Source organism: Phyllostomus discolor, chromosome 3 (assembly GCF_004126475.2).
Source record: "Phyllostomus discolor isolate MPI-MPIP mPhyDis1 chromosome 3, mPhyDis1.pri.v3, whole genome shotgun sequence".
NCBI classification, from domain to species: domain Eukaryota; kingdom Metazoa; phylum Chordata; class Mammalia; order Chiroptera; family Phyllostomidae; genus Phyllostomus; species Phyllostomus discolor.
Window position 1 is genome coordinate 61,176 of NC_040905.2, and position 18,013 is coordinate 79,188.

Consider the following 18,013-nt stretch of genomic DNA (forward strand, 5'->3'; position numbering starts at 1 on the left):
GCGGAGGCTGGACGGCTCTCAGAGGGCCAGTTTGGCGCTGGAGGACAGTGCTGTCCAGCCACGGGCTCCACCGTGCGTTCATGAGAACGTACTGCAACCGCCCCACTCGTCTCCTGGGCACCCTCTCCTCATAGCGAATTCTTTCTGGGATCGTGTCCGACCTGCTCAAGGGGGTCGCTCTCGACGCCTGCGGTTCCCCCAGGTCCTCTGTTCTCTGAGGCCCTGTGCCCTGCCCTGTCTTCGCATTTGGATTGTGCCTGGCATTCCGGCCCCTCCTCCTTCCGTCGTTGAGTTGAGCACAGAGCACATGGTGTTCGGTGACTGTGTGATGACTAGCTAACATTAAAACACTCTTAAATTATTATTCTCATGTTGGCTACCTGCTTACGGTTTTTTTTTTTTTATTTGGCACAAAGCCATCACTAAACACTTTAGTTCTTCACTGGGTTTACGAGCTGAGCACAAATTTCAGACTTTTGGCCAAGACTGGCCCACGTGTCCCCAGCAGGAACCCCAACCTTCAGCATGTCCGGCACGTCCTCACGTGTCCACCTCAGGCCAGTGCGGCGGAGGGAACCGCAGGTTTCACGTGATGCCCAGACAGCCTGCCGTCGGAAAAACTGCTCTCCCTCACTTGGAGTGAGCGAATCTGAACTCTTACAAAGGGATCACGGTTTACTTGCTCAGTAGATGAAAAGGCAAAGCGCACTGTCGAGATGAATGCTTTGCTGTAAAAACTGAAATGGTAAGTAGGAGTTCAAGGTAGCTGACCTACTTAAACTTCACATACATAAACGATTACGGTTTCTGGTAACCCAGAAGCCAGGCCTGATTTCTTGGTTTTGCATCTCGGGGAAGTTCCAGGCCCCTGAGGGAGGGAGGACCAGGGAGGCCGGAGCTCGAGGGTCCGACTCCGTGCCGACCTGCCCAGCGCGGAGGGGCTCCCGAGTCCCTTTCTCACACGTCTCTGGTGCCGACAATTGGGAACTGACGTGACTACAACGTTAGCTACAAGCTAAAGAGACATAAACATTTTAGGGTTTTCAGGGTTGACAATATTACATTTGCGAACAAAATACAAGGTCAAGTTACAGTAAAGTGTACATACAAATACAAAAGTGAAAGTTCCTAGTAGACAGAACATGTGAACGACATTTCAGAGAATAAAAATGACTGTTTCTTATGTGCATATATTTTCTTAGGTATGTAAATTAGCCTCTTAAGAGAGGCTAAAGGAGACTTCGGAATTAAACAAGAAAATACCTATATAAAATAAACCAACAATCATCCCTTCTTGAAAACAAAATCCACAGTTCTAAAGGGTATAATTGATGTATATTTGTGGGTTCTAAATGCTTGGTCTTCATAGGAAATAAATTACTTTGAAGTAGGCACAGAAGAGTTTCATGTGACACCGACAAGGTATTTACTCTATAAATTGCACCACTAGACAAATACAGCTATAGGCAACAATTTGACTAAGCCACACGCCAGCCAGAGCACCTCACACATTCCTTATGATTCACTTTCACTAGTTTATATACACTGAGTAAGTCATTAAATATTGCACATATTGGCCCATGAACCCTCAATTCTGAGGTGTTGAAAATAGAAAAATCTATTTTTATAACGTATTTCATGCAACATTTAAGACGTTTCAGTTCCACAAACACCATTAAACAGTTGTACACTGGAACAGTCCAATGGCACCACATCACGTCTGACATCAACAACATATTAACAGGAGCTACAAACGACGCTCATCCCGCTCACGTCCTCGGGGTGACACACCGGCGCATGAAGCCCCTCCCACCGACGCAGCAGCCCCCGACCTCACCCCGTTCCCAACACGCCTGGGACCACCAGGCAGATGCGGCCTCCCTGAAAGGCTGGGCATCTGCGCGGCTCGTGAGCCGTCTGTGTCATCGAGAAGGGCGTCCGTGAACTGAAGCCCCCTCTGGCCACCAAAAACAGGAGTGTGGAAATATTTTCTTTTAGAAATAAAGTCACAGCAACTCTCAATTGTCCAGGCGGAAGGAAAGTGTGAACACAGGTGATACACAGGTAAGGCCCCACCTCCTTCCCGCAAGTGATGGCTGGTCGCAACGCCACCGGAATTAGAGTCCCTGGGAGGTACACGGAGAAACTCGAGCGTCACCTCCTGTCCTCGGGTCTGTCGCTCTGTGAGGGGAGTGCTCTGAAACACTGAGCGATTAAAAACTCGGGGAGCAGAAAAGAGAGCAGCAACTAGAAAGTCTAGTTTGTCCACCAGATGGATGGATGGATGGTCTGAACACTCGAGCTCTGGCAAAGGTTCTTTCATCTAGATTCTTTTGAAAAACGTGTTTTCACTCTACCCTCTTTTTAGTGGGAATTAATTATGATCGCAGACACACAGATCAGTGTGAAGAATCTATCTCACAGAACTTTTTAAACAAACGAGAGTTACGGGCGGAACAGAGCTCACGCGCCCGCTCCCCAGCGCTGGTGGCGCGCCTCACGGGCACTCCTGTCACACAGAGGCTCGCGTGTGGGAGTGGCCTGCGCTGGGAGAGGCACCGCTGTCTGTGACCCACAGGCGAGTACTTTAACCTACCAAAGGGAAACGCTATTTGACTGGAGTATCGAGAATTTCTGTAAAGGTTTTTGAGAAAAACTGCATTTATTTATGCTGTATCAGTAAGACGTAGTCGATATATGTTAGTTAAACTCCCCGATCTGTCTTGGCCCCCTTAGGGGAAACTGAATTTCTGGAATCTGGAGCCCTTTAAGTGTACTGCAGGGATAAAGGTGCTTCTTTTCTTTCTGATCATAAACTTTATCTTTTGCCAAATTCACTTCATATTCATTCCAGAACATAAAAGAAGTTTATGTCCGTAACTGACTTTGGTCAAAATTTGCCTAAACTATAAAAGACTTTAGAAAGCTGATCCTAATTGTTCAGCTCATTAAGAAGCCCCCCCCCCCCTTTGCTGGTAAACGGTCAAGTACAGACAGACAGACGCACACAGGCAGAGCTGTGGAGGCTCCCTCTTAGGAGGCCACACGGTCTGGCTGCCCATGGGCCTTGACCTTGCACGCCAGGACACACACAGGGAACACAGAGCCCCAGGTACCAGCCACGCACACGCCAGTGCAGGGAGAGAGACAGGTCACCTCCCAATATGTCGCAGCCAAAGCAGCTGACTGAGCACCACGACACTCTGTGAAGATTGTTAACAAAAACTTCTTGGTCTAGGAAGGTTTTAATCATTACTGTAAAACAGGAGTCCTCTGGTTTTCACATGCAGCCACTACCTCTGGCCCGAGAGGGCTGGGCAGAGTCTGGAAACCGTTTCAAATAGCCCCACGGATGCCATGGTGGGCTGACAGGGGGTGGCAGTCAGACACATGTGGGACAGCGTGTCCACAGGAGCCACGGGTCGCCGGCTGGGTTGCTCCACCGCCAACGCCGCTTCGTGAACAAGCAGCTACAGTGGGCGGAGCTACGCTGTGTACCTGAACGTCTGTTCTCAGGGTAGGTGCAGTGACAACTGGAGTTTGAACTGGTTCCTGAAACAGAGCAGCCGTGCTGAACAGAGATGGAACACATACGATCCGTCTGGACAAGAGTTAGGTCGCTGAGATCTGTGTTTGCTGAGTACGTAGCTGTCTTGTACAGCCTGGGCCGTAATCCTGCAGAACTGGCACTGCCCACTCACGGTCATGGGGCTCGCCTTTCTGCTGCGGCTGAAGTGTGGTCACCCTTCCCTGGCCAAACGCAGAGCTTAGCTCTTAGTTTCCAGGCACCGAGGGGACAGGGGCTGAAGGGAAGCGAAGCAGGGAAACTTAGGACCTTTAGAAGCTCCTCAAGGCCACAAAGATTTTCGGGGGTGGCAGCAGCGATGCACTAGCTCACTGTCCCACAGCAGTTCTGCTCAGGAGCCCTGGGGGGGATGCCAGCTGGTGAACATGCCCTTTCCGGAGGTAAGAAGCCACACACCTTCCAGCACATCTGTTCACATCCGAGAGGCTGGAATGCAGATCCACTCCGTGGTCGACTATTTGAAAAAACCACTTCCAGTCCAATTTGTCAATTACATTAGAAACAAAAGAAATGTAGCAAAACCAAAGTTCTTGGAAGTATTTACTCAAAAACAATGGAGGTTTATTCCTGAAAGTAATTTGGGGGCCAGTGAGGTGATGGGGGGCAAGAGAAAGAGAACTTCACTTGAAACACTAATTGAATTGCAACAGAGACAAAAGATGGATGTCTAATTTTGCAAACTAACAAGCAGATATTTTCCAGATGCCTTGAGCTCTTGGACACACATCTAGTTAGGCCATCAGTACAAATGAGCTGTGGGCAGGCGGAGAGGACGCAGGTGTCGTGTGTGAGCACTTGGTGTGCGTGTGGGTGTGCCTACATTGGCCCAGAGGCTGAAAACCCTTGGAACTACTGTGCAGGAATTTATAACTAATGTAACCTGATGCCAATAAATACAAGCTTACTGAGCTTACCCTGGGCTGCTTCCTCTTTTGCCAAATGTGATTTTAACCAGGATCTCTTGACGACACGGGGAACAGAGGACAGTCTCTCTCCCCACATGCTTTGCAGGAAGACCCCAGGTGTGCACACGCTCCAGCTCTGTGGCATCCTCTCTGGAAACGTGTCACCGAGGACACTCACACCGGGACGGGCGCTTTGGAACTGACAGCCAGCTAGGACGGCTGGTTTCTGCTGAGGTTTGGGAAGTGGGGTTTACCAAGTGTTCCTTGGGGAGGACCTCAGGCAGTCTGTTGTCTGGTCGCCCTCCCCGGCCTGGCCGGGTCAGCGCGGGTCCTGGGCACGTGCCTTCGCTCCTCTGGCCCTGGGCAGGCTCGTTCTGTAGCTGTCAGCTCACCAGGGGAAAGGGTTCCGGGAGGCGGAAGCTCCACCCTCTCCTCCACCTTCTGACCTCTCTCGCTGTGCTCTCCACTCCACAGTGCTGCCCGTCCTCCCTGACCGCGGACTGTGAGTGGCAGAGGCGTCCCGGAGTCCCTGCAGGGAGTCCAGGTGCGAGTGCAGCCCAGTCAGCAGCACGGCCACCGCGGCCCAGCCCGGGGCTTAGAGGCCTTACTGCACCATGAACCAACGTGCCTGGATGCCCCTCCCCCTCTCTTTCCTCCACGTCTAATTTCTGTGACTTTGGAAGCTGGTTGCCCATTAAAATCTAATATAGCATTAATGTTTTCTTGTCTTCATTAAGCTAAGGCCTGCCTTGGGGGTTGCTGAAGTAAAAATTTATTACCAATTAGTGTATATCTTAGGCTGAAAGTGGGAGAAAGCACAGGCCATGCTTAGAACACCCAAAAGGCTCTCTCCTGCCTCATCGGACGGTTCACTAACTCTGCACATGACCGCTTCCCTGACTTGCGGGCAGTTGCCCCCCGCCCCCCAATCTCCTTCCACACACGTTTCCTGCCCACATCCTTGTTCAGTAAACTCACACCGATACTCACTTTCACGGGAAGAGTCTATTTTAGAAAAGCTGAGGAACATCTTTAACGCAAGCACCAAAAAGGGGGTAAGTCCACCTGATGTGACAGTCCTCCCAATCTGCCGGCCGCCTTCCCACAGCCCTGTCCCCAGCGCTGGGTGGTGACAGCCGGCAAGCTTCCTGCGGCGCCATCAGGGGGCCACGAGGAGCCCCCCCTGCCTCTCGCACAGGGGGGCTGCGGGGAGTCCGGGCAAAGGCTCGGGCGTTGGCCCGGCTCGTTTCCTCCCTCTGCTCAGGCTGTCCGTGGAGTCCTGCGCCAGGGCACCGGCTGGGCTCCGGAGTCTCTGAGTCCCTGGAGCGTGTCCCAAAGCTCGCACACGGGGCCCTGAGACAGAGCTAGGAGGGACAGCGGAACTGGAAAAGATACGTGAGGAAATGGTCTTCTTCACAACTTGGGAGCCATTGAGACACTGTTCAAGTAGCCTGCATTCAAGTGGAAGCTGGGCCAGGTGCAGGCCAGAGGCAGCCGGTTGGGAAGCCAGCCTGTGAGCTGTGGCGGAAGGGCCGGACCAGCCCCTGCTCCACCCCCACCCTGAGACATCCCGAAGGTCATGGTGCTGGGGCGTGTTATGGGGGGACTAGTGCGCGTTATGGGGGTTAGTGTGCATTACTGGGGTGCTAGTGCGTGCTATGGGGGGCCAGTGCACATTATGGGGGGCTAGCTAGTAAAGCGATAGGGGGACCTCGTGTGCCGGCATTCCACGGCTGCTCTCGCCGTGTTGCTCTGAACTCTTGCCGCATAGCAGGGGGCGGTCGGAGGCCCCAGACGAGCGGAAGGCCAGCGTCCTCCGTGGAAGGAGCAGCCACCAGGGAGCTCCTCGTCTCGGCGTCTCCACTGAGCTTACTGTTCACCCCTGGTTCCAGGCAGGTGATGGACTCTCTTAGGAGACTTGAAAGAGCCTTAAACACAGCATTTTAGTCTTTTTACAGTCAAGGGCCTCCCCCGTTGTTACTGACACTGAGAAACAGACACATTTCCTCTATAGGACGCCAGCTAGGAAGCTGGCAACTACTCAGAAAATGTGAGTAGTATGTCTGCTTGCTTTTCAGCTCGGAGTAAAGCACATTAGATCCCCTGAGATCTCCCCTGCTCCCCTCCCAGCCGCAGCGGTTCCTCCGTTGTCATCCGGCCAGCGGCCAGCGGCGGCCGAGCCCTCCGCACCGAATCGGAGGCGTGGACTTCCTGCATCTGAGGTCCCAGCAGTAGCTGATCTGTGGGGGAATCTGAGACGTAAAGACCCTAGAAGACGAGTAACAGACCACATGCAAGTACCAGGGGTTTGTGGTTGGAGAGTCTAGGAATTCGAGGCCACGTGTCCGCCACCCGTCCGCACCGGGGGTCTCCCAGGAACTCCGCCCGCGTCCAGGCCGGGCATCAACGATTCCCGCGAAGGGCCCTGGGCAGCTGCGCGGCGGCCGACCCGCCCACCCCAGCGCCGCGGCCCGCGGAGCCGCGCGCGCAGCGCAGCGTTAGCAGCCGCAGCCGGGCTGCGGGGGCGGCGGGCTCTCCTGGAGCCTGGCGCTGGGCCGGGCGGCGGCGGCGGCCGGGTCGGCCTCCAGGCTCTCGGACATCCTGTCGCAGATGATGTCCACCAGGCGCTCGAAGGTCTGCTTGACGTTGATGTTGTCCTTGGCGCTCGTTTCGAAGAACTCGAACCCTGGAGGGGACACGCGAGCGCAGCCCGGTCATCCCGTGCGTCCGCTGAAATGGGGGGGGGGGGGTGCTCGGCTGCGGGTGGGTGGGCAGCGGGCACAGCGGGGTCACGTCTGCGCGCGCGTGGGCTCAGATGGTCCGCGCGCTGCCTCCCCCTTCGATCCACTTCCCCCCCCACCCCCCCGCTGCCATGCATCCTCTTGGGACCTTTTCTAGAACTGGTGCTATCTGGCATTTTTTTTCTTTCCTCGTTTTGAAATCTGCCAAAGTGATTAATTTTCCTTTTGTTTTTCATTGACCTCAGGTTCAGATTTCCTGCCTCCACGGATCCTGCCACGCGGGGATCCACAGATGCTGAGGTGATGCCACTCTCTCGCTCCCTGTCGCCCTGAAGGGCTGGGGTGTGGCCTTGGTGGCCTCCAGGGGGCGCTGTGCGTCCCTGGAGTTTCCGTTTACGTGCGTAACCCTCCGGTAGAGAGGTCTGAGCGGCCTCCGCCCGACAGCCTTCCGGGGCTGTGTGCGGCCTTGCATGTTGGGGGTCACCTCTCCACACCTGCCGTCCCTCAGCAGCAATGTCTTTACCAACAGCTGGGAAAGGGCACTTGGATAAATTTTGGTTGAGCTGCCAGAATCCCAAGAAGGTATTTACAAAGTGCAGTGACAGGTTCGCCTGTGCTGACGCGTCCCTGCACCTGGGCAGAGGCAGCTTGCTCCCTCTCCCTCCACTGTTTGCGCTCCCGCTCTGGGGCTGGGCTAGCCAGTCCGTTGCCATGACAACCTTCCCAGTCCACCAGCCAGGGACTGCTCTGGTCCTTTCAGGGGACATGGATTTAGGGTGTATTGGGCTGAACACAGAAACACGTTCCTGACCCACTCTGAAGTCTACACCCTGTAAACCCTCTGGGCACACCTGGCCCTATCTCAGAGCGGCCACAGGCATCTGGAAAGGTTAAATCCTGTGACTTCATCCCAGCTCCTGGGGCCAAAGGACAAGAAATGGACTGACGGTTTGCATCTGTGTCAACCCAGAAATATTTATTCTCTTGCGTAGTACTGAAGGGCGGACAGCAAAAAGCAATTCTCTTGAGTTACACTCTCCAATTCAGTGGTGCTACTGTATATGTAGTTAGAGACAGCTTATCTGTGCTTGACTCTCACTGGCTACTATGCATTCCGCCATTAAAACCTGAGCAATAACTGCGGGGTTCAAGCTGAAGGCCCATAAACAGAGCCAGGGCCTGTGAGATCATGGTGGATGCTTCAAACCCTCTGTGGCTTGCATCTGCCTTTCATTTTTCCCTGGGTGGTGCTCCTAGCTCTCTCCTACACGCTGCATTTCTCCACAGAAAAGGCATTCGACACTAACAGAATTCTCTTTTCTGGGGTTTGTGCAGCCTGGAGGGCTACATCATTCATTGTTCAGATTCGGACTGGGGAGGGCAAGCATGGATCTCAGAAATACCCTTATTGCTCCGATGCCAGAGCTGTCTGCATCCTTGTGGGGTTCTTCCAGGGCCAAGGAGAGCATGCTTTATGTCACCAGATGCCAAGACCCCACTCAAGAGGTCAAAATCCCTGGCTGACACTTTGGAGAAAAAAAAAATCTCACAATTTGGCACAAAGGTTTCAGCCACAGCTTCCATTCTCTCATCCCCTCTGCGAGCCCCTCCTCTACCGGTCGGCACGGCCGGGGGGGCACCGAGCTGGGGGACGACCGGGTGACCCACACCACTGTGCCCCCTTTGACCTGGGCTTTGAGAAGCCCCTGATGCTGATGTGTGATCGAGGTCAGTAAGGTGATCCTCGACCCCGGCAGCCAGTGCCACAGGGTCTCTGCTTCATTTCACCTGGAGCCCAGGAGGACGTGGCTCCTGGGGACCACGCAGGGAGAGAAGCCCTACTATACCAGCTCTCCATTTACCCGCCGCGGCGGGAGGCACTGCCACACCGTGAGAGGAATGGGCTGTCAGCCGGGAGCTGAGGGGTGTAGCCACTCCGGCGATGCGTACTCGCTTGGAGGCCAAGGGCAGCCCACGAGGGTATTCTCGTGTCCCTGACTTACGACATTTGTCTCACTTGGCTCCCAGGGAGGGCTATTGAGAGGCTCCAATGAGCAAGTGCACGTAGGAGTGCCAAGCAAATCAGAAACGCCATGGTGACAACAGTGATGACGATAATTAGCACCTGGGTGGACGTTATATAACAGGTGCTGTTCAGGACACCCCACACACCTAAACCGCTTTACCACGAGGCAGCTGCCAGTGCTTTCTCCAAACTGCTGAGCGGAAGTGGGGGCACAAACCCGCGGAGCATTTCGCTCAAGCGCTCACTTGCTCAGCCGGCCCTGGGGTCTGGACTGCTGGCCTGGGCAGTCCACCGGCCCTGCGGACGCCCGAGTGTGCCGCCCTCTGGTCCCAGCAGAACCGGAAGTTTGACGTTGATCACTAATCACAATATATACTATAAGCTGTCAACAGTTTAAATAATTACAAAACAATTAACTAGACTTAACACCGCCAGTGAACAAACGAAACATCGTTTCTCAACGATTCCAAAGGCGCCCTGGTTGCTTGTGCCGCTTAAGCTCCGTCCATGGGGCCGTCGGGCTGCTGGACCGATTCGAACACGACTGACAGTTGAGTCCCAAGCATTAGGGGCACTGACCCCCTCCCCCACACTCGAAAACCCGTGTTTTCACCTCCTCCCCAAATGTCGCCGTGGTTGTTCCTAAGTAACCACAGGGACTGCCTCCAGGAATGCTGGCAGTTACCAAAACACACGGATGCTCAAGCCCTCCCACGACATGGCGCACAGAACAGTGCTGTGCTGGGCCCTCGGCTGCCACAGGTCTCAGTGGGGACTGAAGTGACTGCTCTCAGCCCACGGCTGGTGATCCTGGGCGGAGCTGGGGAGATGGCGGGATGGCTGTATGACCCATTGACAGCCTCCTGTGCATGCATGCGTGGGACAACACAGGTTGTTCAAGGCCGACTCCAGCCCAGGGTGTTCAAGGCTGACTGCAAAAGCTTGTGGAAAGCAGGCTTCCTCTCATTGGCCAGATGCTGTTTGTCATACAACGAGATATCTGGGATGAAAAACGGCATCCTTATTATTTTAGCATCTTGTTGTTTGGATCCAGGGAAGTGTGGGTTTCCTGTGCAATGACCGACCCTCCGCCCAAATGAAATCCACGCCTTCATCCAGCCGCCCCACACCTGTGTGTGCCCGTGGCTGTCCGAGGCCCTCGGGCTGAACCAGAAGCACAAGTCCAAATGCTTCGGCCCTCCTTCCTCCCAGTCAGCGCTGGGCTTCCTGGCTGTTACCTCCCAGCGTGTCCGTGTGTCCACTGCACTCCAGCAGACAGCCTTGTTCTCAGAAACCGTAGCCTCGCACCCACACACCCAAACACCAGCCGGAAGCCAGCACTTTGGTCAGCGATGTGCCAATTCCAGTGTGAGTCACCGAGAATCACAAAAACAGAGGCAAACATGACACCACCCAAGAAAACTAATGAGGCTCTAATAGCTGACCCTGGAGAAATGGAGATCTGTGAACTCACAAGAATTCAGAATAGTTCTCATAAAGAAGTTTAGCAAACTACATGCACACACAAACAACTAAACAAAATTAGAATAACAATTCAAGAACAAAAAAATGTTCAACAGAGAAATATAAACCCTCACTCTGCCCCCAGAAATCCTAGAGCTGAAATATATGACTGAACCAAGAATTCAAAAGAAAGCTTCAAAATCAAATTCAACCATGCAAAAAAATTTACTGGTCTAGAAGACAGGACATCTGAAATTATCCAGTCAGAGGAGTAAAAGGAAAAAACAATGAAAAAGGTGAAGAAAATCTATGAGGCTAATAGGACACAATCAAAAGAATCAATAGCTGTACTATGGAAATTCCAAAAGGATAGGAGAAAGAGATAAAAACAGAATGTATATTTAAAGTAACAATGCCTAAGAATTTTCTAGACTTAAGGAGAAAAATGGACATGCAGATCCACAAGGCCCAAGGAACCCCAGGCAGGTTGAAACCAAATAGGGCTACATTGAGATACATTACAATTAAGTTGTCAAATGTCAAGGAGAATCCTGAAAGGAGCAAGAAAAAAAGAGAGAAGTTACATAGAAGGGAATACCCCATAAAGCTATCCATGCCAAAGAACAATGGGATGATATATTCAAAATATTGAAAGAAAAAAAATCTGTCAATCAAGAATTCTATACCCAGCAAAACTGTCCAGAAGTGAAGACTACTTTCCCAAACAAACAAAAGCTGTGGGCCTGTCTTACAAGAAATGCTAAAAGAAGCCTTTGTTTGGAACTACAGCAATGCTAAAACATGAGAAGGAAGTGTAAAACTCACTGGTAATTGTAAATATATAGTCAAAGTTAGATTCTGTAATATGGTGATGGTAGTGCATAATTCACTCACAACTGTAGTTTAAAAGTTAACAAGCAAACATAGGAAAAGAACCATAACTACAATAACCTGGTATTATCTACATAATATAAAAATACGTAAACTGTAACACCAATAACCTAAACTGTGAGCGAGAATGGAAGTAAAAGTGTTAGGCTTAGACATGCTATGGAAATAAAGCTGTTATTACTTTGAAGTATGGTTTTAGAGTTTTAGAATACTTTATAGAAATATCATGACAACCACAAGGAAAAAATCCTGTAATAATTACACAGAAGAACATGATAAAGAAGTCAAGGTATATTGATACTAAAGATATCTAAACACAATATAAGACAGCAAGATACAAAACAAGGAGTAACAGATCTACAGAACAGCCAGACAACAATGGAGTGGGAACTGTGAGTCCTTACTGACCACATCAATAATTATGGTTTACAGGAGGATGACCAACCAACTGAGCCACACAGGCCAGGGCAATAATTACCTTAAATAGATTGAATCTCCAAACAAAAGACACCACTGTGTGACTGAATGGACACAAAAATAAAACCAAGTGTTGTTGCTTACAAGTGACTCATTTGGGCCTTAGAGACACATATAAGAATGAAAGAGCAGTAAAGGTATTTCAAGCAATATTAACATCAATAAAAAAGCAAGGTAGCTATAAACTAAAAAAGACTATAATGTAAAGAATGGTGAAGAAACAGGAAAAGGTCATTATGTTTGGATGCCAAAGGGCTCGGTCAACCAAGAGGAGATAACCATCGTAAACAACGATGTCCCGTGCATTGGAGCATCTAAACACATAGAACAAAACCCAACATGGCTAAGAGGAGGAATAAACAGTCATATTATGCTATCTGGGACTTCAATAACCCACTTTCAGCAGTGGGTAGGCTGTCTAGACAGCAACTCAAAAGGAGATGAAACAACATTACAGACCACTGGCCCCTCGTGGACACGTGGAGAACATTATGACCAATGGCCGGGAGCAGGACGTGCGTCCTTCCCAAGCACACACGGGAGGTTTTCTGGGACAGACTGGCCACAGGTTGGGTCACAAAGATTCAAGAAGTTTGGAGCGATGCCAAGTATCTTCTCTGACCAAAACGGTGTGATACTAGAGACCAATAACAAGAAAAAAGCTGGATTTTGTGAGGACATGAGAGTTACACGACACTCTGCTCAGCCACAACTGGGGCAAAGTCGGACTTGAAGGGGAATGACAGACAAGGATTTCGAGACAAGCAAAAATGGAAACAAAACATCCTGAAACTTATGGGAGACAAGAACAAGCAGGTCTAAGATGGAAATTCACAGCCATGACCGCCTGCATTAAGAAATGAGAAAGATCAAAAAAACTTGATTCCACCATACCTTAAAGAACTACAAAAACCAGAACAAACTGAGCCCAACATTAGAATAACAAAATAAAATAAATATTAGAGCAAAATAAATAAAACAGGGAATAGCAAAACAATAGAAAGATTTATAAAACTAATAGTTGGTTCCTTGAAAATAGAAATAAAATTGACAAATGTAGCTAGGCTACCCAAGGAAAAAAGAGAGGACCCAAATCAACAAAACTATAAATGAGAAAAAGGAGACATTACAACTGATATCATTATAACTGAAATACAAAAAAATCATCACAGGCTAGAATCAACAACTAAAGGCCAAGAAGCTGGACAACCAAGAAAAAAATGAAAAAATTCTTAGAAACATACAACCTACTAAGACTGAGTTAGGAGGACATAAAAAATATGAACAGACCAATTAATAGCAAGAAGATTAAATCAGTAATTAAAAATCTCCCAGTGAAGAAAAACCCAGAGCCAGATGGCTTTACTGGTAAATTTTACCAAACATTCAAAGAATAATTAACACCCATCTTCCTCAGACTCTTCCAAAAATTGAAGAGGAGGAGATCCTTCTAAAATCGTTTTACAAGAGGACAGACCATACTTTCTGATTCCAACACAGCAATAAAGCTCTGCAGTAAAGCATTCATCTGACAACAGAGCCAGAGAAGAGTACAAAAAGAAAGCTGCAGGCCAATACCCCTGACGAAGAGAAGTGCAACAACTCACAGTAAGGCACCAGCCGACCTCAGGCAGCAGCGTGTTGAAAGGCTCATTCGCCACGATCCAGTGGGACTTATCCCTGGGATGCTAAGATGGTTCCACATCCACAAGTCAGTTTATGTGATTTATCACAGTAATAGACTGAAAGAAAAGCTACGCCACCATCTCAATACATGGCGCCTCAGAAAAGGCATCGGGCAAAATTCAACATTATTCATGTAACAATTCATAATAAACTAGGAGTAGAAGGGAGATTCCTCAACATAGCCAAAAGTGAAAGGTCATAACCTTTTCTTCTGAGGTCAGAAACAAGACAAGGGCCCAGTTCTTGTCACTCCTCCACCTTGGGTTTCTGGACGTCCTAGTGATCGGGCCACAGATGTGAACGGCTTCCGGACCAGAAAGGAAGGAGAAAAATCTCCTCTCCTTGTGGATGACATTTTGTGTAGAGAAAATCCTAGAGACCCCACCAAAAAAACCCATTAAATCTAATCAACAAATTCAGTGAAGACGCAGGGTATGAAATTAACATACAAAATTCAGTAGCTTCTCTATACACCACAACAAATTACCTGAAAAATAAGTAAAAATAATCTGTGTATAATAGGATCAAAATCAATAAAATACTTATGAATAAAACTAACCAAGGAGGTGAAAGATCTTTATTGTGAAAATGCCAGGACACTGGCAAAGAAACTGCCCACTGTTGACACAGAAGGGCAGAGGCGTAGGGGCCGGGTGGGAGCCTGGGGCTGGGACTGGGATCAGGAAGGGCCCACTGGAGGCGGGTGTGGCCAGGGGAGTGGCGGGCCGGGGTGGAAAGCTGCCAACAGAAGCCAGGCGGAGCAGGGGAGGAGGGGGAGGAGGGCGGCGAGGCCCAGCGTTGAGCAGGAGGGTCTGAGAGATGGAGCAGGAGGAGCGAAACGACCAGGACAGGAAGGCCACACACACATTGTCTAGTCGCACCCGCGGTTCCACTCTCCACGGTTTCAGCTACCTGGGGTCAACCGGGGCAGAAACACTCCAGAACTGAACAATTCACAAGCTTTAAGTTGCTCGTTGTTCTCAGTGGTGTGATGGAACCTCGCACCGTCCCGCTCTGTCCCACCGGGGATGCGACTCATCCCTCTGCCTGCGTCTCTGTGCCGTGGACGGCCCCTGTTCGCCCCCAGGACGCTTCTCAATCATCGGATCTGCTCTCCAGGGGCCACCAGGCTTGTGTTCGAGGGGCTGTTACTTCACTTCCCCCTCACGGCCCCAGAGTGCCAGGGCGCTGCTGCCGGCTTCGGGTGCACCAGAGAGAGGCCGCGGTGAGCTTCCTTTACAGGGTCAAAGTTCTTGACTTAATACGGAAAGAAGAAAACCCGCATGCCGAGGTGGCTAAGATCTACGGTGAGAGCAAATCTGCCTGTGAAAATGTGAGGAGCGAGAGAGAAACCAGGGCTCACTTTGTGGTCAGGACTCACACTGGAGAGGTGACAGCCGCAGTGGGCGGTCGGTGCTCCGTTAAGATGGAGAAGACATTCAGCTTGCAGCGGGGGGGTGGGGGGGGGGGGGGGGGGGGGGGGTGGTCTAGTCAGAGAACGGCTTGCAGCCGGAGGCATCGTGTTGTGCCGGAAAGCATGAGCCAATAGGAGGGGTTCAGCAACGGGTCCCCGACACCAAGCCATTTACTGCAAATAAGGGAAGCTTACCCGGATGCAGGGCGAGGTTTGGCATTTTATCATCTCATATCATCACAAAAAGAACAGTGAGTCCAGGACGATGAGATGTTTTCAGGGTGAGAGAGAGAGGCCACACTCACATAACTTTCATCACAGTGTGCTGCAACAGTCGTTCTGCTGTTACCGGTTACTGCAGTCAGCCTCTTCCTGTGCCGAGTTCGTAGGCGACGTTGCACCACAGGCGTGTGTACAGGGAGCAACACCGAGACAGGGCACTGTCTGCTCCTTCAGGCCCCCGCGGTGGGTCTGGGAATGCGTCCCCTCGGGCAGGGGCGACGCAGGGCCTGTCTCTGGCACTGTAACCTTTGTCCCTTGAGGGCAGGGGTTACCTGCCCTTGTGTTCCCAGTACCTGGCGTACTGCAAACCCTGCGCAAACGTTTGGTGCATGACACTGGACTCGCGAGGGGCTCCACACACGGATTTTACGGAGCTCAGCCTCAAGTCGGCTGCATCGAGCACCCTCGACCAGGAGGAGCGAATGCTCCACAAGGGTAAGTGTCCACAGTGGAGAATTCTCGTAACCGAATGGGTGACACAGCAGTTCTGAGCCACCCGCCGATGTGGCGAAGACATTAAAACACTGAGCTGAGCTCCGTGTGTGGGGGATGGTGTTTGAACACCGCGTTTTACCAGCCCTCCTTGAAAACACAGCAAAGACCTCCAGAGCCTTTTCTGTGGACTGTGAGTGTGCCTCTCCCCTGCAAGTGGTCGCCCGTGAGTGCCTGCAGAGGCCTGTGTTGCCGGGAGAGCAAACCACTTTAGGGGAGGTAAGTGGTCCTCTAAGAATGAGCAAGTGCCAGTTGCTGTGACAACTGCTGGCTTTTATGGGATAGAGAACAAAAAAAAGATCAATTAGAAATCAGTGGAGAGACTTGCACAGGAACACAAGACATTTCGGCCTCTCCAGCCCAGAACCTGCCCTGCGTCTCCGCACTGAGAAGGGCCTGGGTCTGTGCTGGGGGTGGGGGGGGTGAGGAAAACCGCCCTCCGGGGCCCCCTTGCATCCTCCCGGAACCTCGTCTTCCCAGTGCCCACGTTGTCTGTTGGAGAGGTAAACAGACTGAGCCCAATTTCTGGCTCTTCAGCAGCGATATCATTAAACGGTTCTGGGCTCAGATCTAAAAATTCTTTGAACCACACGATTTTCAGGTTTATGAGAAGCGACAACTACATCTGTGTAGCAATTCCTTCCCTAAAGTGGCACAGACCTGACTCGTCGAAAACAGGGACAAAACACAGGGATGGCAGAGACGGTCTCTGGACGCCACCCCGACCACCCTCACCCCAGGCTTCCTTCCCTCTGTTTGGGGGATTCACAATCCTCCATTCCTAACTGACTGCCTTAGGGGCTGAGGAGCCTAAGGAAAGATGGTCAGACTTTTCAGAAACAGTTGAAGAACCTTGCCAATGGGGAGAAGAGGACTGTGAATGAGACAGCAAAGGTCCAAGAGCAGCCAGGGAGTGCTGGGGACAGGTGTGTGAGCGCAGGCAGCTTGAAGAGCGTGTGGTGGCAGGGTGCAGGCCTTTGGCTGACGGAGCTCCGTCTTGTAAGGGAATGCTCAAGCTCTTAGACTGGACTGTCAAGTTCATTTACGAAACCTCCAAGTGGTAGAGTGACCCACTGAGGGAGTCGAATCCCTTCACACAGTGTTTTCAAATGATAGCCTGAGGCCCCTTATTGGTCCTGTGGATCCATTTGGTGGGTTGCACCAAGGAGGAGGAGAAGAAGGAGGGGGAGGAAGAAGAAGAGGAAAAGGAGGAGAAGAAAGAAGACAGAAAATATAATGAATCTCATCTAGTGAGAATAAGTATATTTTGTAAAACTTTTGTTTCATTCTGTCCTTCTCGCTCTGCATGTAGGTACTAAGTTGCTGGATTGAATGCATTTCTTATCGTAGATCTGGCCAGTTAGGTTGGAAAGCCAGATCTTGCCTGCTAAGAATCCTTCTATATTTTCTATGGTCTACAGAAGAAAACATAGGAGAAAAAGAAGTGGAGGAGAAGGAGGAGGAGGTGTTGGGAACTGCCCTGCCTGGTTTCAGGAGCTGTAACCTCCCATGGCTAAGGCTGAGTGAGTGACCTTCAGACCATAAGCCACTAAGGAGACAAAGCTTATCTCCCTGGCAGAGGCGCTGCCTCTGCTCCTTTTACTTCACCCTGCTTGGCCCCCAGTGCTTGATCAGTTAGCCAATGATGGGTAAGATTCCTCAAGGGAGTGATGACCTAAGACAGGCATGATCACAGGGGACCCCAGGGAAGGACTTGGGGGGCTATAGCAAAAGGGGGTGATGGACCCTCAGCCCTCAGCTTTGACATAGCCTGAGTCCTCATTCTGTCTGCAAGAAGTCTCCTGATCTCTTGGCTGCCTTACTTCCCCTGCCTGACTTATGTCTGAAACAATGCCTTGAGACTGAAACAATGCTGGTGGTGGGTGCCGCCCTGTGCTGGAAAGGGGGGGTTCCCTGGGCGATCAGGCCTAACAAAGAATGCATAAAATCCTGTGAAACCTGCTTTGCTAAGGATGCTCTCAATTAAATGATAAGGGTCCGAGCAGGAAATGAGTTTGTTTCCCGAAGCTTCGTAGTCCTTTAGCTAAC

The 18,013-nt window shown here is 51.0% G+C and overlaps 1 protein-coding gene across 2 annotated transcripts in view; it reads right to left on the reverse strand.

Moving 5' to 3' along the window:
- Positions 1 to 403: 403 nt before the first annotated feature.
- The window catches only part of RAB3C (RAB3C, member RAS oncogene family), an 86,259-nt gene continuing 68,649 nt past the window's right edge, over positions 404 to 18,013 (reverse strand). For both annotated transcript variants that reach the window (XM_028527811.2, XM_028527805.2), the window contains exon 5: positions 404 to 7,177. In XM_028527811.2, coding sequence (XP_028383612.1) covers positions 6,990 to 7,177 — 188 coding nt within the window. In that variant the 3' untranslated portion in view covers positions 404 to 6,989. The remainder of the gene's footprint in view (positions 7,178 to 18,013) is intronic.